At 34.8% G+C, this 25098-nt stretch overlaps 2 protein-coding genes across 5 annotated transcripts in view; one reads left to right on the forward strand and one right to left on the reverse strand.

Moving 5' to 3' along the window:
• FBXL13 (F-box and leucine rich repeat protein 13) overlaps positions 1–25098 on the reverse strand; it is a 69227-nt gene that overhangs the window by 20336 nt on the left and 23793 nt on the right. For 3 of the 4 annotated variants that reach the window (XM_015882634.3, XM_032442331.2, XM_085513166.1), the window contains 8 exons: positions 15240–15292; positions 13064–13164; positions 9947–10076; positions 5831–5929; positions 5390–5507; positions 5065–5227; positions 2549–2668; positions 1407–1533 (listed from right to left, as the gene is read on the reverse strand). In XM_015882634.3, coding sequence (XP_015738120.2) covers positions 1407–1533; positions 2549–2668; positions 5065–5227; positions 5390–5507; positions 5831–5929; positions 9947–10076; positions 13064–13164; positions 15240–15292 — 911 coding nt within the window. The remainder of the gene's footprint in view (positions 1–1406; positions 1534–2548; positions 2669–5064; positions 5228–5389; positions 5508–5830; positions 5930–9946; positions 10077–13063; positions 13165–15239; positions 15293–25098) is intronic. The other variant, XM_085513155.1, reaches the window with a different exon arrangement.
• LRRC17 (leucine rich repeat containing 17) lies at positions 9864–24736 on the forward strand. Its single transcript, XM_015883077.3, has 4 exons — positions 9864–10006; positions 17959–18830; positions 22527–22682; positions 23805–24736. The coding sequence occupies exons 2-4, from the start codon at positions 18077–18079 to the stop codon at positions 24206–24208; spliced, it is 1314 nt and encodes a 437-aa protein (XP_015738563.2). The 5' UTR covers positions 9864–10006; positions 17959–18076; the 3' UTR covers positions 24209–24736.

A 25098-nucleotide genomic window follows, 5' to 3' on the forward strand; every position in this document is an offset into this window, starting at 1 on the left:
AGTTTGTCTGAAATGCAAAAGTAACAGCAGAGCTGGCTCTAAACCCTGCACACAAGGCAGGATCTGCCAAGAACATCTTATGTGGAGGCCTGCTATGTTTAGCCTGGCTCCTACACTTGCTGTATTGCTTTCCAGAGTCTTAGCAACTTGACAGTTTGAAGCCACCTTGTTTGCAATTCTTTCACGAGCGATTATTTTTCTAGACCACAGCACAGTGCAGCCCCTCTATTAGAACTAACACTCTAATCATAAAATCTATCTTGTGCAAAATACAATTTTTGAAAATTTAACATTTAAAAAACCCAACTTTGCAGCTTTCCTCAGGCCTAATCATCCTGGAGAAAAAATATATATACATATTAAAAAATCTGTTTAATGAAGGTTTTTTACAGATCAGATTCAGGCCTGTCAAATCTCTTTTTGTTTGTTTCTTTTTCTCTCTTTCAAATGTGAAAAATGTCCAATGTGAGAATTACCTTTTACTAGGTATTGCCTATGCGTGGGCAAATACTCTATTACACATTTCTAATGTATGTTTTAATAATATTGGAACTCCACTGCTTCATATACATGTGAGTTTTTAGCTGGTTAAGTTTGTGATCTCAAGGAAGACACCTGGCAAAGAGCGGAGTCAGAACACTGAATTTCAGGAGACCAAACTTCAGGCTGTATAAGGAACTGCTGGATGAGATCCCCTTCGACACTGTCCTTAGGGACAAAGGAACAGGACAGAGCTGGCAGCGCTTTACGGATGCCCTTCTGAGAGCACAAGATCTCTTAATCCCCTAGAGTAAGAAATCAGGGAGACAAGGCAGGAAACCAGCATGGCTGAGCAAGGACCTGCTGGTCAGGCTGAGGGGAAAAAATGGAAAAAGTATAAGCAATGGAAGCAGGGATGGGATGCTGTCCATTTGTGCAAGGATCAGATTAGGAAGGCCAAAGTGCAGATGGAGTTGAGGGATATGAAAAACAACAAGGGTTTCTTTAGATACATTGGATAGAAGAGACAGGCAAGAGAATTAAAAAGGGAGAGCTGTCCTCCTCAGACATGGAGAAAGCTGAAGTACTTTACAGGTTCTTGCGTTTGTCTTCATGCCCAGACAGGCTTTCCCGGCCTCTTGTGTCTTGGAACTTCTAAGTGAGGGTTGGGGGAGCAAAATCCCTCCCTGTGCAAGAGCACTGGAGCACCTCTCCTACGAAGAAAGGTTGAGGGAACTGTGCTTGTTTAGCCTGGAGCAAAGAAGGCTCAGGGGAAACCTCATTGCAGCCTTCCAATACTTGAAGGGAGCTTACAAGTAGGAGGGGGATTAACATTTCACACGGTCTGACAGTGACAGGACAAGGGGGAATGGCTTAAAACTAAAAGTGGAGAGATTCAGGTTAGATGTTAGGAAGAAGTTAAGTACCTCATCTGAGATGCAGGTTCCGGAGAGATCAATGGATATCACTGACAACATATTTCCCAAAGCTTCAATTCCAGCATCAGTCACATTTTCACAGTGATGTAGATTAAGGTAGGTCAATTGATGGCATCTAAATTAATTTTTAAAACAAACAAACAAACCAGAAATGTTGGCTCTCCATCTTTTGAACAGAAGTGTAGTATAACAAGTACATCTGTGTAATAAACCCTGAGATTTTTTTAAGGGTACCTAAACTCGCTAGACCCATGGGATTGTACCAGACTCTTGACACCTATCTTATGTAGGTAATTCCAGAGACCATATTCATAACATACAAGTATTGCAAATGCTTCAAACCATGAAGACACTGTAAGGTTCTGCAAATCAGCACACATGGAAAACAGAATTTTACTTCCTCAATAACTAAATTAAGTGGTGTGTTCCCATTGCAAAACCAAAAGATCTAAGAAATAAGCTTTCTGAAACAGTTAATACATCTGTGCTCAGAGCCTTAGGGGCAAGATTCCATTAAAAAAAAAAACACAAAAAAGCAAAAAAAAAAAACAACAGAGATGGCATTCCCTTACAAGCAAGCATGCTATAATTGTTCACAACTAATGTTATGAAAGTATAAACAAGGGCCCTGCTGAGACATAAGTAATGAGTGGAAAGACTGACTCCAACTTTCACTTGAGATTCAGAAATTATGTTTTGATTGCCAATACCAATACTCCTTCTGAGAACCAGGAAATGAAGAACTTTAACAACTGAAATCTTTTTGTTTGTGCAGACATTGTTATTTATTGAGCTTAAAAAAATGAGACTCAGACTTACTAATCACTTAATGCCGTTTTATTACTGACAACAAACTCTTAAGCCTTTTTTTCATAAAATTAAGATGTCTCAGGTTTCCATATTTATATTGATGAATTATTCATTGTATAATGGGTCATTTTAGGAGACTCACAATAACAAAAGGTACCAGCAAGGGACTAGTGCAAGGGACTAGTGCAAACTAGCTATATACTTCTGTATATAATCAGTTGTATAATTTTACCAATTTATCAACATATTAAGAACTTTGACATTAAAAATATATTGAAAGTCAAATCACATCAGAAAAATACTGTACTGGACTATGGTACCTTTGTGCTATTTCTTTGACAGAAGCATCAGTGACATGGATACAGTTAGCCAAATTCAGCTCTCTCAGCTTAGCTCCTGAAGAACCTCGTACAAATGGCTTTACACCTCTATCGCTGATTCTAAAAGAGAAACGCAAAAAATATCCATGGAAAGTATTTTTCCCATTCTATAAAATTCAACATTTAATTTAAATTCAGTAGCCTACATAATAAATAAGGAAAAATGAATATTGATAATTTTAAATTTTCTTTTTAAATTAAAAAAAAAAAAAAGTCTGAATAATTAATAGGTTGGTTAAGAAGCTTTTTGTGACTGCTGAAAAAGAGAATTTGCTGAAATAAAGTCTGTTGGAAATTATGAGAACTTCCATTACTTCTGTCTTTCAGATATGATAGCACCCCAAAAGACAGAGCTCAGAAAACTTATCTGGGAGGTATCAGAACCTGTTTAAACATTTGTTGTTGATATAATATTTAGTATTAGAGGTTTTTGTTGTTGTTGTTGTTTGTTTGTTTGTTTAAATTTAAGTAATGGAAATAATTTAAATGAAAAATGATCTTCCAGCACAGAAGCAAAAGACACAAGCTCTACATGTATGCGCATGTAGTAGCTATTATGTATATGCGTGCTGACTGAAGAGTTATTTCTTTGAGTCTTCCACTCAATCAACTGTATGCCAGGCACACAGCTTCACTCCACTCATAGCACAGAAGTAAGTTATGAAAGATGAGGTAAGCAGAAAATCCTTCATTCAACTTGAGAGGCTTGGAGGGCTAACTACAACTTCATTAGTTCCCCAGTACTGTTCCTGTCTTTGATGTGTTTAATACTGCTTGCACACTTAGCGTTCCAACTCATTCTCAGTATTTCTTCTATGTTCCCTGATAGACACGCAAGATATCCAAAATGTATGTGGGACGGGATCATATTTTAGCTCGTACAGTTTGTTGCAGCGCAAGCAATCACAGCAAATCCCAAAGTCTTTGAAACATATGGGCAAGAACAGCACTGCTGAAATAATTGTGCAGTGAACACATATGTCAAGTTTTTTGTCAGTTGAGTAATCATGTAAGAACACAAATCATGCACTGCTGTACTTGGGTTAACATACAAGAAGACAGCATATGTAAGTGGAGAAAATATGCCAGCAGTTTGCATCACCGCATCGCCTATGCTGACTTTTAGTCAGCTTTTTACCACCACCATGGTGTTCCCTTTGATTTCTGTGATAAATTCTTAAATGTTGCTGATTCAGAGTGAATTTTTATATCCACATACTGTCCAAATAAGAGAAAAATAAATGCTAATTTCCTTTCTATAGTATCGTCTCTCTTTTCTTTAGAAACACTCTTCACAAATAACTGCAAATATTATTTTAAAAATACACTTTCATAATAGCTTTATAATTGTTTATAGAATTTTGTTGATGTAATTTAATAAATTTTTGGTATTAGAGGCAGGTGTACAGACAAACTCTCAGCACAGGAAGCCAACACCGGAAATCCAGCCTTCTAAACGTTAAACAAGAATATTCAGGCAGTTGTTCCACCTGCACAACTGAACATCCAATGTGATGTCAGTTTTACTTGGCACTTCTCAGCAGCACATCTACATGCAACACTATCAGATTTCTACACACATTTTTATGTATTAAAACAGAATCCCTAAAACTGAGTTAGTATGGTTAGGTTGTGGTTGGACTTAATGATCTTTAAGGTCTTTTCCTACCCGAACAATTTTATGATTCTATGATGATAGAATTTTTAAGAGCAGTAGCAAATCTGTTTTCTTAATATTTTATAAGTCTGTTGATTTTGAAATGTTGGGGAGGTTGCCTTTCCTGTTCCCATCCACCCTTAACTCCATCACCATGCCATAGACTGGGAATATGTGCTCAACTTTAGGAGGTTTATCACTGGTCATTTTTCTGCTGATACATGACACACCTGAAATACAAAACAGTCTCCATATCAACTATATTATTGTGGGAATATGTGCTCAACTTTAGGAGGTTTATCACTGGTCATTTTTCTGCTGATACATGACACACCTGAAATACAAAACAGTCTCCATATCAACTATATTATTCCTCTACAAGACAACACACTATATTGTCCTGATAGTTGTCAACAACAGGAAGTTTTGCTTATCTATTAGTAAAATATAATGTACTATTTCAATATTCACAAAAATAAATAATATTCTAATATTGAGCTGTGACACCTACCATAATCCATTAAAATAGGCCTTAATTTTTAAGTAATATTACTTCTACAGTTAATTACTTTGCTTGGCTGGAGTAATAGTGGATGGTCTTTTGAAAACATGATGCAAAAACAAAAAAGCCCTACTTATATGTATATATATTTACTTGCTAATATATTTATATTAATATCATAAGAATGTATATATTTTTAAAACTGGAAAATATGTTAACAGGACTTATTACATGTACAATTAAAGCTATTAAAATTTCTTTAGAGTGGTTTATAGAAAACTGGATTTGAGATAGTACCTTAAGCAGTCTGCCATGTTTAAGACAAGAATATATTTTAGTTGTGAAATCATTTTAAGACCAGCGTCTGTTATCTTCTGGCAACCTGCAAAATGAATATGCCTGATGTATGGGCAGCATTTACTCATCATCTTGAAACTCAGATCAGTAGTTTGGTTATTTCCTGTTGAAACACATAAGATAAAGTTACACATCTGGCAAACATTAAGGGCCGGATCCAAATAGTAAAATCAGTCAAAAGATTCTCATTGATTACTTATACTGATCTTAAAGTGGATTAATATTTAAAATCACTCAAAATAATTTTGTGAAATATTATACTAACCTTCAATCCTGACTTTAACAAGTTTACATTTAGTAAGGGCTTCAAAAGTTGTATCAGAAAGATGCGGAGAATCAAGAAACATTACCGATGTTATTTGTCGACATTTTTCAACCAGAGCCTTTGAAGAGAAAGGTGAAATGAAATATGGGTTAAGTTAGCAGCAGTATGTTCCCATATTTTATACTTCCTGCAACACTAAATAACTACATAAACCAGAAGATTTTAATTCAGCTCTACCCATGCAGCAGAAGAAAACAAGACCACTGAATTTTTCTGTTAGTGAATGAGAGGTGTTAGTAAGATTTTAAAACATAACCAGACAATAGTTTTCAAAAATGCCTTAGGAAAGAAGTTTTCATCTTTAACTGTTTAACTTAACTGAGAGGTTAACCCAGTTCTAACATCAGATATTCCCCCCAAAATCATATTTCAATTACTTACTTGAATACATCTGTCTGTAAGATTTGGCATTTCATTGATTAGCAAATCTTGAATCCCACTGCAGCCATTGGCAATATTTCTGAAGCCATCAACTGAAATCTGAGTAAGAAATACAGTATTTTTTTCATCACAAGCATAACAAAATGGTCATTTTCCCTTTGTACGATACCTAAAATTAAGTGGGATTCCCATTCTCTAAAGGATAGATAGTAGGTAGCAGGTAATCAGGTCAAACTCAACAATGTTTAGGGACAGATGTAGTGTATCTGTTTCTGAAATTCAGTAAAGACCGCAAATATTAACTGCAGTTTAAATAATTTTGAATTTCTTTGTCTGGAGAAACACTGCTTGCTTAATATAGCAATTTAATACCACAGATAGCAGCAATTTAGTGTTTTCCTCCATGTAAGCCAAAAACAATTGTACTGAAGCAGCTAATAAAACTCTTGTACTGATTGTTTCTAATTTTTTCACTTAAACTATTTTTTAATTTGAAACTATATAACAGATCTCATGCATTCAGATAGAATTCAATTACATTACTCAGTATTTAGATGTTGTTGCAATATCATGTATATTAATCTTGAACTTACTTTCCAAAGCCACTGTGGATTAACTAAGAAACTTCAGGCACTCTTGAAAATAAGATGTTGAAATAATGTGAAATCTAATTGACAATTTAGTGAAACAATTGCTTTCTCATCTCACTGGGAATTTCTTGTTTAGAAGATCGTTTCAAGAACTGCAGTTTGACCATGGAATCATCACTAGAACATGTTTGGAATTTAATACTGTATTTTTTGCTTTAGATGAGAAAATCCTACTTAAAACCTTTTTCTTCAAATGAACTGTGAAGGATGATGTTCTGAAGTTAAAGAAGTTATTGAGTCTAAGATGCTATAAAATTCTGAAAAACAGAATTCTGCTGCTTGACTCAGTAAGATATATATATATTTATCATTTAAAGGATCAGAAGTCATCACAGTGATCCTACATAAAACATAATTCCTGCCTGCGAGTTCTCAGTCTGATATATAAATGATTGGTTGGCTTTTTTTCTTAACTATATGCTTAATATACTGTTATCTAAAACAATATGGTAAAACCAACATGGAGCAAACTACAGCTAAATATAAAGAGCAAATAAACAGTCCTCACAGATTTAGAAAATAAATGTACCAAAATGCAAAAGATATTTGTGAGAATGTCAAAATTCATTTCATTTAATATCTAAAAAAATATTTTCTTAATTCCAAACAATGGAAACACAGAAATGTTATTTGGCTTTTGGTTTATTTGTTATCACATACTATCACTGCTTTAAAATTCCTACGTTCTCACACTGAAAAGATTGTTTTTGTGGAATCCACCCTGCAGGGCAGAATGCTCTCTGCAGCACAGAATGTATTTTGAAGCATCATTTTGCTGTCATTCCAGTATTGTCAGCTAATTGTGAATGAAGAATCTTGAAAATCAGTGTTCCACACTGAGGAAGTACTCCTGCAGTGTACAAGGGGCTATCATTTGTTTATTTTATTTTAAATTTATCAAGAATGATAAAATAAACTGTGACATACATTCTGATGTTTGCCTTCTTACATTGATGAAAATGTTATTTCCCTTATATTTTTCACTATCCAAAATAGCTTATATTAATGTACTCCTAAACAATCGCATTTCCAGTAATAAAGAACAGTGCATGTGTAACTTATTCTTCAGTTACACAATGTTGTAGTTGGGAAATATAAACAAGTCCTCTTCTTTGATAATTAATAAACACAGTTCAGATTTTCTTCTTAAGCACTGGTCTATTTTCCTGCTTGATCTGTCTGAAGAAGGCAAAATCTGACAGTAGCTCTCAGAAAGATAATTCTCTCAGTCAACTGAGAGCAGAAAGAACTCAGTGAAATCTGGTGAAGCCTCTATGTTTGCTAGCAGCTTCTCTGTTATCCCCACAGACACTGAAGCATGTCAAGAAATGAAGAGGTCAAATTCATTTTTCCCCAGTGTCTTGTAATCTCTTAGCCAGCTGTTGTTAACTACAGCAACTGATAGGCTGCTCTTGCAATTTGGACCAGAATTTAACTACAGCAACTGATAGGCTGCTCTTGCAATTTGGACCAGAATAGTTCATCTAGAAATCAGTAAGCCAGAGATCCTGGCTCCAAAAATAAGTCTGTTTCTTTGAAAATCTGTTTCTAATGTAAATGAAAATACCTCTTACTAAACTTTTCTCATTGTATAATATATCTGTAAATGACACGCAGTTCCTTTATACTTTTTATCTTAGTCTTGTGACTAATAGCAAAACTATTCTATCTATATTGTTCTGCTCCAGAAGCAGGACAAAGCAGTAAGGCTTTCTGAGTACATCTTTAAGTCTACCAGTGCTATATTAGGACACTTTTGAGTTGGACATACATGAGGAAATCAGTGTTTTATAACAATAGTGTGAAACTTTGTAACGAAAATGTTTACCATCCATGTCATAAAGACACAACCTTAATTTCTGAAATTTTATTTAAAAAAAAAAAGCCATAGCTGAAATTTGCCCTATATTATTACCAAGAATTATAATAGTCAATCAGAACAAAAGCAGTCATGTTTTACAATAGTCTAAAAAATGCTTGCTTAATACCTACATTTTCTGCCTAATTAAGCTGTAATGAGTTATTTAAATGCTCAGGTCCCCAAATTGCCACCTCTAAGACCATTAGCGTCATCACTCATTTTACAGATGAGTTTTCCAAACAGCTATTTGAGCACTACAATAGTAAGGGTAATATAAGAACTCATTTAAAAAGAACAGTGATGTTAAAATGAAGGAAAAAACAGGGTTCTACAGAACATATTTTCTGGTCTAATTCCTAATTCTGAAATGTTATCTGCACAGTTGTTCCCTTTTACTTAGTTAACCCAATGAGGTAAAAAAACACCCACCATTCTGTCCTATTGAAAGACTTTCAGCAACAGTGGTGCAATTTGATGCTCTTTTTTTGGTTTTGGCTGTTTACTTAATTGCTCAGTCAAGATCATTATATACTGTTCCAGAGTCAGAGGGAAACCCAAAATGGAGGAAGCTGTGGAATGACTTTCAGAGCTCTCAAATACACTGGTGAGCAAACCCACTTCATTCCTCTGGAAAGTGGAAAGATTGTGGTTTTCCTCGTTCAATGATGACCACTTTTCTCTGACTGCTGTTAGATCATGCTTTCTAAAGGCGGATCCTTACAGCTCATGATTGCACTTTTTCAAAGCAGGAAAGAGACACTCAAGAGCAAAAAGCAATCAGAAGGAGGCTACTGCCCTCTCTGCCCTCATCCTTGGCTCTGGAAAGGTTCTGTCAAATGGGAAGCTAAACCATTCTGTTTGTGGGACTCTGTCTCTTTACCATTTTCCATGTATTTTGTACTTTGGAGAAGCTTATCAGTGTAAACAAGAATATATGTGGGAGCTTTTATTAAGACATTGGCAGGCTTTTACTGCCTTATAGTTTAGTATTTCATATTGCTTTTGTATTATGTTTTGAGATACGGAATGTATTTGAAAGTATCTAAAAGAGTACCAGATTCTAAAACATTGGGCATCTTTAGTATTTTAGTAGGAGACTGAAATAATCCAAAACATTAACTATTTTTAGATTACCATTATAAACACTACTTCAGTGTATTTTAAACCATCATAAAGTAGTAATGAAAGATTAGTTATGAATTACTTTCCTTTTCAGAAAGTCAAGTGTAGCTTTGCATTTTTTCCAATACACAGTGGCTTTATTTTTAACACGTTAGTAAAAACTGCATTTTCAAATCTCCTGATTTAAAACCCTAACTAATCATAACATAGAATTAGTTATTTATGGCCACAAAAAGCAAGCCTTGTTCTCATTATGCAGTAAGCACTAGCTGTTTATAGATCTGACAGTTTGTTGGATGTGATCCAAACCTATAGTGCTATTATTCCTCAGTAAAATTTAAACAGCTGTAGTCGTGTAATTCAAAACCCTGGAAGGCTGCTGCAGTGCTTGTTCTACTTCAGTATACCATGAATGCAGGATGCAGCCAGTCATATAAAGGATTCTCTTCTTCACAGAATGGAAGAAAGACGTGAAGGACAAACCTGAATGCAACCTGAAAGGTCCAAGTAGATGAGCTTGTGACATCCTGTGCCAGTGCCCAGGTACTGTAAACCTTTGTCTGTGAATTTTCTGCAGTGAGCTAAACTCAGATACTGCAAATTGGGAAAGTTCCTTTTCAGGATAAAATGGAAAAGAGAGAAAATTATCAGAAGAGTACGTTATAGAATCAGAAACAGACAAAACAGCGGAGCTAAACTACTCTGAAAATTACTCTGAAGAAATTGTGTTAGACATTTAATAGAATTCTCTTCTTGCTAAAAGGCTCTTTTTTTCCACTGCACTTTCTACTCCGGTGTATTGGAGAATAGCATTATCATATAACATACTGCATTGTATAAAAACAATACCATTTTAAAGCTATTTTGAATAACTACAAAACCATACTTTTTTAATTAACTGTGATTCTTGTGTGCATACTTTGAAAACTAACAGGCTTTTCAATGCAAGCTAGCTGGACTGTCGTTGCCATTGATTTTATAAGCAGTGCCTGGTGGAAATGAAAACCAGAGCTCTATCAAAAGACATTAACAACAAAAACGTACAGTTAGAGCTTCTCTGCTCCTACAGTTATTTAGAAGAGTACTACTAAAAGAACCTGAAAAACTGATAGAGATACAAAAGTGAATTAAATACCTACACCTTATATCTTTCAATGCTTTCTGAAGTTTTAATTAGTTATTTTGGAAAACACTGAATTATACTAAATGTCAGCTAAGAGAAAGTAAACTGTATAAATGGAAAATGTTAATCTACAGCACTCTGTAAAAGTTAAGAATCTACACTTGGAATTTATTTAAATTTCCATCTGCAGATTTGGCTTCTAGCACACTGAAAACCATTCATTTTACTGAAGTAAATTTCTAACTGGAATAAATAACTACTGCCACAAGCACCACAAATGAAAGTATACAGAAAAACAGAGCCTAGAATTAGAAACTACTGCTCTGGTAGATATTTAGTTGGAGGCACACAGTGCTGCAGTTCTGCAAGTCAGCAAAAATTAGCATTTTGAAGAAATTCAGGAACACCCACTGAGGAGTTAACTACCTAAGGAGTGGTATTGATTTTCAGAGCTGACTTTATACTTTCCACATAGAGTGGGGAAACATAGTAACTTGAACTGAACTGCAAATATACATATATATGTACATACATGTATATATATATATGTATAGGAGGCTGGAAAATAATGTTAACTTTTTAAAATGATAATAACAAATCTTTTAAAAGTAGATGTAAGGTTACATTTAATGAGAACACTAAAGAAGACAGGCAGTGTAAATCAAGACCAGATATTAGAATATGAGGTTATGTGTTCGTTTTGCTTTTTTGTTGTTGTTGTTGTTGTTGTTGTTGTTGTTGTAGTTGTTGTTTGCTTTTTTTTTTTTTTCATTAAATGGAAACTCCTTATCAATCCTTGTTTTGCATGAAATCTGCAGAAATGCTCTCATAGCAGCTTTTTTTTTAAATTTAATTAATTTAGTATTAACAGTCTCAGGATTGTTTCTTTAATGCAATCTGAAAATCACCATCTCATGCTTATTCTTAATAGCTAATATTCATGCCTATCATAAAGAGAAGCACTTTTCAGAGGGAAAATGTACCCAATAATCAGAGTCAGTATGGAGGAAAAGTATGGAAAAGTAGGAGAGAATCAAAAATCACCAAATAGCTTTCAGCACATTCAGCCTACACTGGTTCCTTGTTCCAGTAATAGACATTTGATATCCAATAGTAAACCTCATGTGCTGTACTACAAAATACAATACTGCCACCTTTGAGAACTCTGTACTACTCCGAATACTACACAAGACCTGCAGTGAGCTGTGCCTTTTCAGATGGCACATGAAGTGTTTATGAAACGTGTCTTCTAGCAAATCTTTCACACGACAGCAGCTTTTTGTATTTCCTTGTAAACTTGGAAACAGTGAGCTTTGCTTTTTGTCCAAAAATAGTCTCTAGAAAGAGTGGTATTTTATACTTTCTAACCAGAAGCCTCATGTGCGAAAAGGAAAATATAGTATTTATGAGGTAGAAGTTAACTGCAAATTATATACTAGTATGTGACCAGTGAAGAACTTTCTTTTTTCATTTTAATCATTTTATTGCATTGAAAGCTTTCTCTACTCTGGAGACATTTTTCTTTTGTAAACGTAATTTACACATCAAAAAACATACATGGTTCTGACTCTTGGTAGTAATAGGAGACTTAGATAATCAGAATACCAAAAGCTGGGATTACCTATAGAACAGCTTTTCCAAACTACAACAAAAATATGTGGAAATGTAAAAAGACAAAATATCAGCCAACAAGGACAAAACACAGATTATGTTGAGAATCATATTGATGAAGAGGTGACTGGCAAGACACTCAACAGTAATTTTTGCCAAATACGAAGATACAGCACACAGATTTAAGAATAAAAACTGTGATGACAGTGAAAAAGAGATTTTTGGACTTTGTGGGGGTGTTGCTGAAAGGATGGCATTAATTTTATTCATGGGAAAGATAAATAATGTACATCTATCTTCAAAACCTATGTACATCTTTGTGGAGGCACATCCTTGACCATCATGCTTTTTTTTTATGATGTCAGCTTTTAGTGCAGCAACCAACCTCCAATTCACCAAGACCTCTAACAACGTTATCTATTTGTCTTCCATACACTGATCTTCCAAGTTAGATCTTAGAAATAACTCTTTCGCAGTTGGCACACAACTACTTGGCTCTCACAATAGACCCACCCACAATCTTCTTTAAAAAAAAAAAAGAATTTTTACAAACATTCCTTTGTGCAACTTCTTGTATCATCAGGAATAGCTGGATACGCCACAGAAATTTTTTAACTACCAAGTTCTCTTTCTGCAGAAATCTGTGGAATACATAGGGTAGCCTAGCATATATTTTTAATTATAATAAAACACAAAAAAAAGAAAGAAGAATTGTCATCTAAGTGAAATGTATTGAGTTTTTTGTAAGTTTTGTCTAACAGACAGAATCTGATAAATCTCTTTAAAAGGGTATTTCTACAATACATGCCTCTGAGCTTACTATATGAGTAAAACAAAGATACTGTAACATCTATTTTTAACTTTACCTTGACAAAAGTTGTAGTGTTCCATTGGTAATATTTGTATATGACAAATTTAAATAGAGAAGAGATCTGCAGCCTTCAGATATAAGTCTCATTGATTCATCCTGCATAATAATAAAAAAATCCAGATGTACATTAAAATTCTATTTGCATTAGTTTATCTTATATTTGTATGTATGTAGATTTCTCTGAAAGTAATGCCTCCTATTTCTTTCCACGGAAACATTTACAAAGAGTACAGTAACACTATCTGAGAGAACAAATTCTCACCTACAAAGAATAAAATATTTTTCAATATGGTCATTGCCACTAGCATGTTGTATTTTTGCCAGTGATGAACAAGAGCCTGCATGCCAAGCTTGTAAAAACCTGCACCAGCAGAGGTGACCTACTGCCAGTATTGCACTGCAGAAATGCAGTACCCACTGCCAGTGCTCACATTGACTGTTTGATCTCCTTAAACATTCAAAAAGATTGATAGAGATGTCAATGGAAACCATTGTTTCTGCATGGAGGAATTTATTTACATGCTTTGGCTTCATATGCACTTCCACACCAGATGCCATTCTGTCAGACTGCCCCCCTGCTATCATATGTCAAATGGCAACAAAACATAACTGGATATTGTCAGGATATTTTTTAACTGCTACTGTCACACCACCACCATCTGCCTCTGACATGACACACCAACATAATAAAGTAGGAGGCATTACTTGCAGAGCAACCCTCATATGAAAACAAAAACAAAACCTCACCTCAACAAGTATTTTTAAAACATCATATTTATTTTTACACATGAAATCCATTTTCTTCAATCTCTAAGCAGAATACTAAGAAGCATATGATACTACTTTTATTTACATGAAGTACGATAACATTAACATTGCAGTTCAAGGAAATGTTTAACACTATACAGTTCCATTAAGCATAGGGTACTTTTTGCATGTGCTACTGAAGCATATCATATTTACATATTCACTGTCACTGAGTCCTCACTCATTTTTCAATGATCTAAGTAACAAATGAGATTTAGAATGACTGGAAGGAAGAAAATGTCACATTCACCTTCAGGAAGAGGAAAAAGAAGGATCCAGGAAACTCTGAGACTTTAAGCCTTACCAGAGTCCCTAAGAATTTTATTTAGCAGACCATCCTTGAAGCCATGACCAAGCAAATGAAAGATAAACAAGTGACAGGAAACAGCCAGCAAGGATTTACTAAGCACAAAGCATTCCTCGCTGATGTAATAGTTTTCTATGATGAAATAATGATATCTTTGGATAAGAGGAGAAAAGTAGCTTGTGTATCTTGACTACAACAAGGCCTTCAATGCAGTATATTTTATAGCCAAATGGGTAAAATATAGGCTGGATAAGTAGACTTCAAAGTGAGTGAAAATTTGCCTGGACTGCTAGGCCAAAGAACTGTCACCAATATTGCTAAGTGCCATTGCTGTCTTGTGGCAAATGACGTCCCTCAAGGGTCAACATGTCTTCCTCCTTGCAATTATTGTTAAGTATCTACTACCTCCAAATGTCAACAGTTCTCCAGTTTCACCAGTCCTCTGAGTTTGCCAGAATATGATACTAGGAAGTTTACAGTGGTTATGTCATTACTGTTAATTTCTTCTTCTTCTTCTTTTTTTTTTTTCCTTATTTTTTCTCAAAATTCACTGTGTAATGGTTGGGTCAGAAGCCACTGCCCTACGAGGTATAATTAAAATTCTAACAATATTTTGGAATAAATAGTCCAAATTCTATGACAAACTAAGCATCTGACGTAACCCAGATAAGCAAGTACATTTAATACACAGGTTGCACTTTTTTTCTGCTCTTTGCAGAGACGTGCTGAAATTCATCATATCTAGGAGCTGGTTCAGGTCTATGTTATGTGAATTCAGATGTGAATTGCATATAATCAGCAATTTTAAGACCATGCCAAATGAGCATTCTGAACATGACAAGAACATATTTATTCACAAGGTTCACGTAGTATAAGTTTTAGCCTCTGGATAATTGGATAGGCCAAGACAAGCAACATAATCCTGAAATAATTACCATCAAATTTTGAGGCTTGTTGAAAAGTTTCTTATTTTTTTATTCATTTGAAAAAAATACAGTGGAAGGCTGACTTGCCAGCTTCATCTGTAATAGGTATGTGGATAAAGTTTGTTACTTACATTCAATCCCTGACATTCTGAGAGATTTAAATCTTGCAAATTCCTACATTCACCTAAAAAAACAAAGGCATTTTGAAGGTTAAAAGTTCAAATTCTCTGAGTGCCATAGAAACTTAAGTATTTCTATTACAGTTTCAGTCCATCTTGACTAAAATCCTACTTGAAACTATTGCAGTATCAGATTTCTGAGAAGTAGTATACAAAGCTGAAGTTGTCCAGAGGAAAAATGTCTTCTTAACACATCATCAACTAATATCTGGTTTATGAATCAAGCTACTTTCTGTCTTACATTACCAAAGGATGAGAAAGCTCTCTAGTTAAGTAATGTAGTGTTAGGAAATGATGGAGTTAAGTTATCTAAAATGTGTCTGTTCCATCCCAATGTTACATGATGATATCATTATTTGACTATACATATGAACTATTTTTTCCTTTGACAAATAGAAGAGCAGAAACTAGACTAAATATACAAAATGCTCTGCTTATCTTCTGCAGTTAGTTATGGAATTCAGGATTACTTAGTTGAGACACTCACTTCTGTGTCCCTTTAAATTTTTTGTTTATAACATCTATTTTGCAGAGATCTTTGCAATTTTGCAACTAAATAATGAAATGTGGACATTTGACACTGGGAGCAGCCCCTACCCATCGTTTCAACCACTCTCTTTGCCAAATTTTTAGTCTATTCTCAAAGGTAATTATGTAAAAATGCTTTTTGTCTTAATCTGACCTTTAAAAATAACCAATCTGACTAAACTGAAATGAAAATAAAAAGTAGGCCTGATACACAGATCTAACATAGAAAATGCAGTGTGAAATATGTATAGAATTAAAAGAAGAACATAAAAAGCATTAAAAAGAAACACTCACATTGTAAGCCAAAAACAGATTTTCAATTCTAGTCAAGTGTTAGTCCAACCAGAGGTCTTTTCTACAAGGGTAGGATCTTGAAATCCCAAGATCCCCGACACGGTCTGCACAACTCAAAAACATCTAAGCAGTTAAAATCATCATTAAGGCTGCTAAGCCGCAGAAATGACAAACCTCTTATATGATTCTTGCCCTAAGACTAAATGAGACAGATTTCACATGTGAACCTGTAAACACTACTGAAAGGAGTCGCTCATTTTGATATTACAGCTGAGCATAATAGAAATCGATGGCAGAGTAATACTGGTAATAACTGCCTATTCAGATTCAGGAGATGGAAAAGAAGAACAAAGAACATTTCACAGTTAGTTATTATCTTTCATCATCAGATTCTTATCTTTTTCCAGTTCCAAGCATTCCTGGACAGAATGAATGTTGAATGTTGAAAAATGTTCAAAAATTCAAAACAACACAGAAGATCCCCGTTATGACTGATGTTATTAAAACTCAGAATCAATACACTAGTATGTAACTTCTGAAAAGTAACAAACCTCATTTTTCATGTGAGGGATAAAGTCGTTAGTGTAATGCACACTATGAATTAACAGAAACTGAATGCCAATAGAGAACTGGCAAGTACAGCATTAAAAATGGAGAATCCAGTTAAGGGCTTTTCAAAGTTGATACTGACAGCAGGTCACATTAATATTAGTTTTCTTATTATAGAATCTTTCCACCAGATAAAGACAAGTTTTTTGAGACCAAAACAATGTTGCTTCAGAAACAGAACATCTGGGATACCGTCTGCATTCAAGACTTGGATCTACTACCATCTTAAGTACTAAGGTCAAAAAAGATAGAACATAACACAAAGATGTCTACAGGCATAGAAAAAATGAGCACACAACCCAAAAGAGTGAAAAATTGGAAAACAAACAAAAACAAACAAAAACAACAACAAGAAACCTTTAGAGAGTGAAAATGTTTCTGAGGAAACAGCTTTGTGGCCAAAATTTACTGAAAACAATGGCATTAAAGGCAGTGCATGGGACGACTATAGGAAATACAGGAGCAAACAAAGGCTAAAACCTTAATAATGCAATTTTGGATGTGGATGCATTGAGTAGTTCTTATCTTCCTCTAAGAATAATCCCTGGGTAAAAGCTCCTGGCTTACCTCTCTATCCTCGGTCTTCTCAAGTGGGCAGACCTGGGAGCAGTTTGGAGGAGACCACTGTCAGGTTCCTCAGGTTCCTTTGCATTCTGCCTACCCTCAGATGACACAATAACCTCATATGCTTTTGAAAATTACTACATTTTGGTCCTTCATGGAGCAGATTATGCAACTTTATCTACCTGACATGGGCCATGAGAGACACCTGGTAGTACCAGAGCTGGCTGGGATAAAATGGGAGTCAACCAGAAAACAAATGCACTTAATATTGTGAGTCTGATAGAAATCCTGGATGGAGGTCAATTTCTACATCCTACTGGATGTTGTTCTTACTGGAACACTGAGTAGGTCAGTACCCAGAAAGCTGGGAAATTCTTTCAAGCTTACCTACCAAAATGAATTTAAACACAAAGATTCAGCCTGGTAGCATTTCTTGAACACCTGAACCTTGTGACAAAAGTCAGTTGTCAAGCAGTTTGCCTAATCTTCCATTTTTTAACAAACAACAGTAGATCACGGATAGTAAAAGCAATGAAAAAGGACAATACGTTTTCAAAGTAACTGTGAAGTTCCAAGTAATGACTGAGTACTTTATTGAAAGATGCAGACTACGCATAATCCTCCTTGAAAAAGCCTATTTCATCTGTTCTAATATTTTATTTTTCTTCCAACACAGGGACACCACATACCCCAGCTGGGCCTATTCAGATCTGGACGATACTGATTAAGACAACAAACATTTTCTTCTCTCCCAATTGTCACAAAAAAACAAGTGGGGCAAGCTGAATGTCAGGATGCAAGTCATTACTATTATAATGCTACTTCTTCTTTGTAAAGCAGCTGACTTTAGGAAGACAAGGAATAGGAATTTGAGAAAAAATGAAAGGGAAAACATCTTAAGAAGAGCATCTAGCACCGTTAAGCGCAATGCCCAGGGCCAACCATGTGATATATATGTTTACCTTCATGAGAAGTATCTAGATTGTCAGGAAAGAAAATTGGTTTTTGTGGCACCTGATTGGCCTGAGGATTTGAAGCACATGCTGCTAGCAAGAAACAGGATTCGTAAATTGAAGAATAATATGTTTTCTAAATATAAAGTATTGAAAAGTCTGGATCTACAGCAGAATGATATATCAAAAATTGAGAGCCAGGCTTTCTTTGGTTTGAACAAACTTACCACACTCCTACTCCAGCATAACCAAATCAAGAGCTTATCCGAGGAGATTTTTATTTATACGCCCAGTCTAAACTACCTTCGTCTTTATGATAATCCTTGGCACTGCAATTGTGAACTGGAAACTCTTGTTGCAATGCTACAAGTTCCAACAAACAGAAATTTGGGAAACTATGCCAAGTGTGTGCATCCAATTGAACTGAAAAATCAGAAGCTAAAACAGATAAAAGCTGAACAGCTATGTAGCGAAGAGGACAGGCAAGATCCCCAAAACATAAAACAGAAGCCTGAAGCTACCAAACCAGAATTTGATTCTTCTTTGTGTCACATGTATGTGTTTCCTGTACCAACTCTGAACTGCAAGAGAAAAGGTTTGTATCTGTTCATCTAAATGAATCAGTTATTTTCATATTCTAGCCACCTTACTGCTGCACATATTATTTACGACAAATCCATATCAAATCCAAGCAACAATTCTTGCTTGATGTTCTTTAACAAATATTTTAATTTTTATCTCTCTACCACAAATATTTTTATCACAAATATTCCTTAGTTCTCTGTTAACATATCCAAAGAAAATCAACAGGAGTTAAATTAAGTCTATGCTTAAATTACTGAACCATCAGCACCTCAACTGATACTACAATGTCAAGCATACTAATCAGTCATACTGTTGCTGCAAAATTGCCCAAAATTGCTGCACTGACAAAAAGAAGCATGGAGCAAATTTCCTTTCCTCCCCCCTGCACCCCCCCAGTGTGTAAACACAAAGGTTTCACAAAAGTTAACTGTGAAGCAGGATTGGGCCAGCCAGCTGTGCTAACAAACCCCATAGGAACCTAAATGCAAAGAAGAGCCACCACAGCCTCACATGTACTTTGCAAGATCTCTTCTTCTGAAGGAAGAAATTGTATGCTTCTCTTCATAAAGAAATACCTCCCCTGTGTTATTCCTCTCAGTACTCAACGAACACTTCAAATATGAAGTGTCTTTAAGAAACATTTTTCAGACTCTTGGATCCATTCCATTCCCATATGCATGTCAGGCTCGTAAAAGCCATAGTTAAGCCCTAAGGGTAAACCAGCTGTGGCATGTATCAATACAAAAATGCACATTTTATACCACAATGAAAAAAAAAAAAAACCAAAAAAACCAAAAAAACAAAAAAACCAAACCAGAAACAAAAACATGAAACAAAACAATTCTGAAGAGAGATGTCTTTTAACATTATAAAATGTGAACTAAAAAGCATTACCAGAAGTAGCCCAAACTGGGAGAACTATTTTCCCAACTTTGGTAAAGTATATCCTGCAAAACTAGATCACTGCGGTATGTTTAGTCTACTTGTATCTCTCAATGTGTTTGCTAAACTTCTCTTTATTTAACAGTGACTTATATTTATATAAATCTTACTGGGTTCTTACTCTTGAACTTTAATGCTGGAGACACTACCTAAATATAAAGAATTAGAAATTCCAGCATTTAATGATGTGGTTTGTCTGTTACACATACCTTTTACTAAATTCCTCTCTTATTGCCTTTTTTTTTAATCAATGATTTATGTTTTTACTGGCTAACACATTAATTTCTTAATATTCCCTTGTATTTCCTCTCCTTATAAATATGAACTTAATTATTAGACACAAATTATAATCATAACTATCCTTCACACAATCTTAATTACATCATCAGTTACCTCATGTCTCTAGAAAACAGTGCTGAACAAAAGCTGAGCAAAAAGTGGTGTATATTATTATGTACATATATGATTACATATGTGTCTACACATATTATAAATGTACATAAATATATTATACATATATATTTATTATAATATATTTATGTAAGACTGACTTTTTATCTCTTTCCATTCAGTGGTATAGAAGAGATGAGCTGAATACATTAGTATACTCAAAAACTTTCAGCAAGAAAAATGTTATGTATGTTTTTTTCCCTAACTCCATTGCGACCTTCAGTCACATCTGCTCTTCATGGGAGCTTCACAGAATTTGAAAAATAAATTACTGGCTTCAGTTATAATAAGGAAAAAATAAAGTTACTTCAACACCCACAGAAGGGTACTACAGGGTACAGGACTCTTTCCTTCAGGTCAAGACCTAGCTCTATCACCCCTGGACTTCCTGAATGTCTAGCATACACACACAGAGTAAGTCTCATTTAGGAAGTTCCAGATCTACTGTGCATATGCTTGACAGCTGGATGCACGTATCTCATGAAAACTAGGGATTTCTGAACATATGGTAATCTTTGATGAAAACACCGTACTTGTCTGTCCCTGCATATGATTATGGTGCAGCAGACACACAATTTCACTGGAATTTTCATCAGAAAGAGGAGAATGATTGTCTCAAATTCTTGGCAAAAAATAAAATTTCTTCTATATCCATGTGAACAAGATTTCAGAGCAGGGGGAGAGTTTATTACCTGTAAGATGTCCCCAGAAGCTGAATCCCATTATTTCTTTACAAATGAGGGGATGGAGTGACAAGCAAGATAGCATTACTATGCACTTCTATAAAGAAATGACAAGGCCTGCACTTTGTCCCTCAGGTCATGATCTTTTAGTTGATGCTAGAAAGCTCATGGAATAAACATCTTAAAGATGCAAATATTTCTTTAAAGTAAATATAAATATATACATATATCTCCTCCTTTTTGAAGAACTTTTTATTCGTATCTCATCAGATCAGTGATACACCAGAACTGACAGCACTTCAGAACAGAAACATCCTTTGTCCTTTACTGATTAAAAAAGAAAAAGAAATAAACATAAAAAAAGTTATTTGCTTCTCTTCAAAATAATCAGGATTTACAAAAACAGCTGAAAAAATCTGCGTTCTAGAACACAGACATGAAGAGTATGTTAATGTCTATAAATTAATGCATTTTTTTCATTCATTTGGCAATAGATAGACTATAAACTTTGACATCTGCACAAGCAGGAAACATTCCAACTAGAGCAGACAGGAGCATTTACAATATTTACATATTTATAATACAGGTATTATCATACCAAAGCTCTACTGAAATTCAAATATAAGGCAGGAAGTCTCTGATGTGTTGCTTTAGTCTCAAGAATGCTTGAGACATCTTCAGAATCCTGAAGTGTACTGATGACACCAGTTTCAGCACAGACCAGGAATTAATCTTTTATCTAAAGATGGTAAAGAAGGGATACTACCACTCATCTTACTCTTAACAGCTCAGGATTAGAATGCTACATTTAGTAGACAGAAAGCCTGGTAATGTGGTTTATTAACTTTATCTGGAGTAGATCAGACCACGGCTGGCACTTCTCAAGAACATGCCTTTACTACCAATCTAGAAGCTGTCCTTTCTGTAACTCTTTTAAAAGGAACTTTTAAAAATAATGACTGAGACATGCTTGTCTACTCTGAAAATGCCAATGATACAAGTAGAGTAAAGAATCAGAGAGAGAGAATACTTATAAATGTCACTATGCTGCCTGGTCAAATAATAATTACAAGTATTGTAACAAAAGATATATTTTCATAAATAATAAACAACTATAATTATAGAAGTACAATTATAACTACATATATTACTAAATACTGTGATTATTACCACTTTGATTGCTACAGAATTTTACCACTTGGCAACACAGAAGGTGTAATAGTGCACACTGTAAGTTGATTATGGAACATGTTCCTGTAGCACTGAACATTTGTTTACTCTGCATATTGTTTATTTGCATGTTGCACTCACACCTTTCATTAGTGTCTTTACTACCTACCCCATTCCTATGCAAATGAATTATATGGTACTACTAAAATAAAAATATAAAACACTGAATGAGGCTTTACTATAACCAATAGTGAAGAAAGCAACTTTCATATGAAATGTAAAGGTGGAAAAGAAAAAGGCAGTCAAAGTCAGAAACTGAAAAAACCACTGATAGAAGTAGTGGGGAAAAAAAGGGGGAAAGAAATAATGTGAGAACAACAAAGCTCTGTGTGTAATTGTGAAACCTAAGCAGTGAGAATAACCTAAAATTGATACAAATTCTCTCTTTTCCATTTTTTAAGATTTAAAGAAAGTCCCAGGTAACATACCTCCAGATATAGTTAAACTTGATTTGTCCAACAACAAAATTAGACAACTACGACCCAAAGAGTTTGAAGACGTCAGTGAATTGAAGATATTAAACCTAAACAGTAACGGAATAACTTACATTGATCCTGGTAAGAATAATTTTAACTATCATTTTACAGTTGTCTTTTATAGACTGTAAACTTTGGTAAGTCTCTGTGATACAAAAGTGCAAGAAAAAAGGACCTAAAAATTTAGAAGTTGGTGCAAATTTAACCTTTTGTAGCATCCAATTCACAAAAGTTTGTACTGAAATGTATAAATCATCAAGTCGATGCAGACCGACTGATTTCAGCAGCCCATTAACACTAACTCAGCCAATGCAAAAATAGAACTCTGCAGACTGAATGCTAACCATTTTCCAAAGTGCCAAATAGTTAAACACCCTTTATTATGATTTCCAGTTTGAAAAAAAGCTGTAATATAATGAATGCTGCTTGTAAATTGTAATGGATATAAAGTGATAGACAAACTAAAAGAATTCAAACTCTTTTTGATTAAAAAATGTGACACATAATAGCTCTTATGTATTATTAGACCTCACGTGACCTGGTTTAGCAGTTTGCTTATTGCCAGTGTGTATTTGATTTTTCATTATGAAAGCAGACACGAGGAGAGATAGAAATAATGAAGCAATAGAGTCTTCTCTAGTAGTATTTTAGAGGTTTAAGAAGACAAAGTGGTACTATCAGTAAAAGGGTATTTCTGAGGTTTAGCAACATTCTTATTCAAATTAGTCTTGTATCATGAAACAAAACTTGCAGAAAGTATGAAGTGCTCTTTGAAATATGACTCAGAAATAGTATTATGCTCCTGATTTATTATTACATGAACACAAACATACATATTAAACAACTAGTCCTCCACTTTGTCTAATATGCAATCAACTCTTGGAATTCTACTCTGTGTCACACGGGAATTTTATGAGTAAATCAAATATTCATTCATCTCCATTGGCACTATACCACACTCGTGCATTTTTTTATGTGTTTTACAACTTCATCAGCGATACAACTACTCTAATGTTGACATTTTCAGGGCAATATATGTCAATACTCAGGGTATAAACCATATTATAAAGATTTTGAAAAGTCTTTTTGTTGCCCTTAGTAAAAACAAAAAAACTTATGAAAAAGTTATTTCTTGTTGCAGATAAGCGAATCTTCTCTAATTCACTTTTACAAGTTACAAATAAATATCTTTCTTTTGATAAGCTGCTTTCTCAGGGCTCAATAACTTAGAAGAGCTGGATCTATCTAACAACAGCTTGCAGAATTTTGAATATGGAGTACTGGAAGATCTTTACTTTCTGAAAGTTCTATGGCTGAGAGAGAATCCTTGGAGATGTGATTACAACATTCATTATCTTTTCTACTGGTTGAAGCATCACTACAACGTCCACTACAATGGCCTAGAATGCAAAATGCCTGAGGAATACAAAGGGTGGTCTGTTGGAAAATATGTTCGGAGTTATTACGAGGAGTGCCCTAAAGACAAGCTGCCCATTTATCCAGAAACTTTTGATCTGGACAAAGACGATGAGGAATGGGAACGGCACAAAGAAAAGTCAGTTCAAACAGTTAAAAAGCACAGTGTAATTGTCACTGTGCTAGGTTAATAAGGACACCTTTTTTTTCCCAGTAAATTCAAATATTTGGTACTCTGACAGAAAAAAAGAAAAAGGAACCCAACACGCTGTTTACATTTCTGTTAATGATACGGATTGCTAGACTATTTGCCTACAAGGATTTAAATGCAGTTAATTAGTACAGAATGGCATTAGTTACACAGAATCCTTCAATAAGTAGTTGTTTCTGACTGTTTGTTCTGCACGCTCTTGTGAAATATTCTGGTAGAAATTCAAAAGTATGCAGTAAAAATAGATAGACCCAAATGTAGACATGTGGTGGGGAGGAGCTGTGCATGAACATTATGTATGAATGCAGTTTATGTGTTGACATGGAGTCGCTGCAGGATTGTGACCAACACAACTTTCATGAATGTATTGCCAGTTCTTTGTATCTATCAGTTTCCTAAAGTATTCCCAGAAAACATTTTTTAAGGTTTTGTATCAGCTGCCTGTTGTTTTATTGTATATAAAAAACAAAAAACTGAAGACTTAAATACAGTTCTAGAAGAACGGGAATGGTATTTGTTATACTGATTAACATTCAAACCCAGAAGCTGGGTTCTATTTGCTGATTTACCTGTGTTCCTAATCAGTCCTAACTCAACAATCCAGCTTCTGCCTCTTCTGTACCTGAGCTGCCTGAAGATAGGAGCAGCCAAGACGTGGTTAGTTCCCAAGATGCAGTTCCACATGCTCATATTGCTTAAGCCCTCCTACGACTCATTTATTCATCGTATATCAGCTTACACGACCTCCCTTCTAGATGAAGAGGAGCACATAGGCTGCTACGGTATTCATACCACATGCTGATGTCCATGCAAACTGAAGGTAAGTATGCATCTAAGTGCTTGTAGAAGAGCTGGATCTCTTCATCACAC

The sequence above is a fragment of the Coturnix japonica genome, chromosome 1 (genome assembly GCF_054131305.1).
Source record: "Coturnix japonica strain WE chromosome 1, WE-NBRP24, whole genome shotgun sequence".
Taxonomy (NCBI): domain Eukaryota; kingdom Metazoa; phylum Chordata; class Aves; order Galliformes; family Phasianidae; genus Coturnix; species Coturnix japonica.

What these genes read in the sequence shown, in the direction of transcription:
- LRRC17 (XM_015883077.3), top strand. Translation starts at nt 18,077, where the DNA reads ATGCAAGTCATTACTATTATAATGCTACTTCTTCTTTGTAAAGCAGCT. An exon ending in TCTGAACTGCAAGAGAAAAG is followed by an intron (nt 18,831 to 22,526) that starts GTTTGTATCTGT and finishes CCATTTTTTAAG; the next exon opens with ATTTAAAGAAAGTCCCAGGT. An exon ending in AATAACTTACATTGATCCTG is followed by an intron (nt 22,683 to 23,804) that starts GTAAGAATAATT and finishes TCTTTTGATAAG; the next exon opens with CTGCTTTCTCAGGGCTCAAT.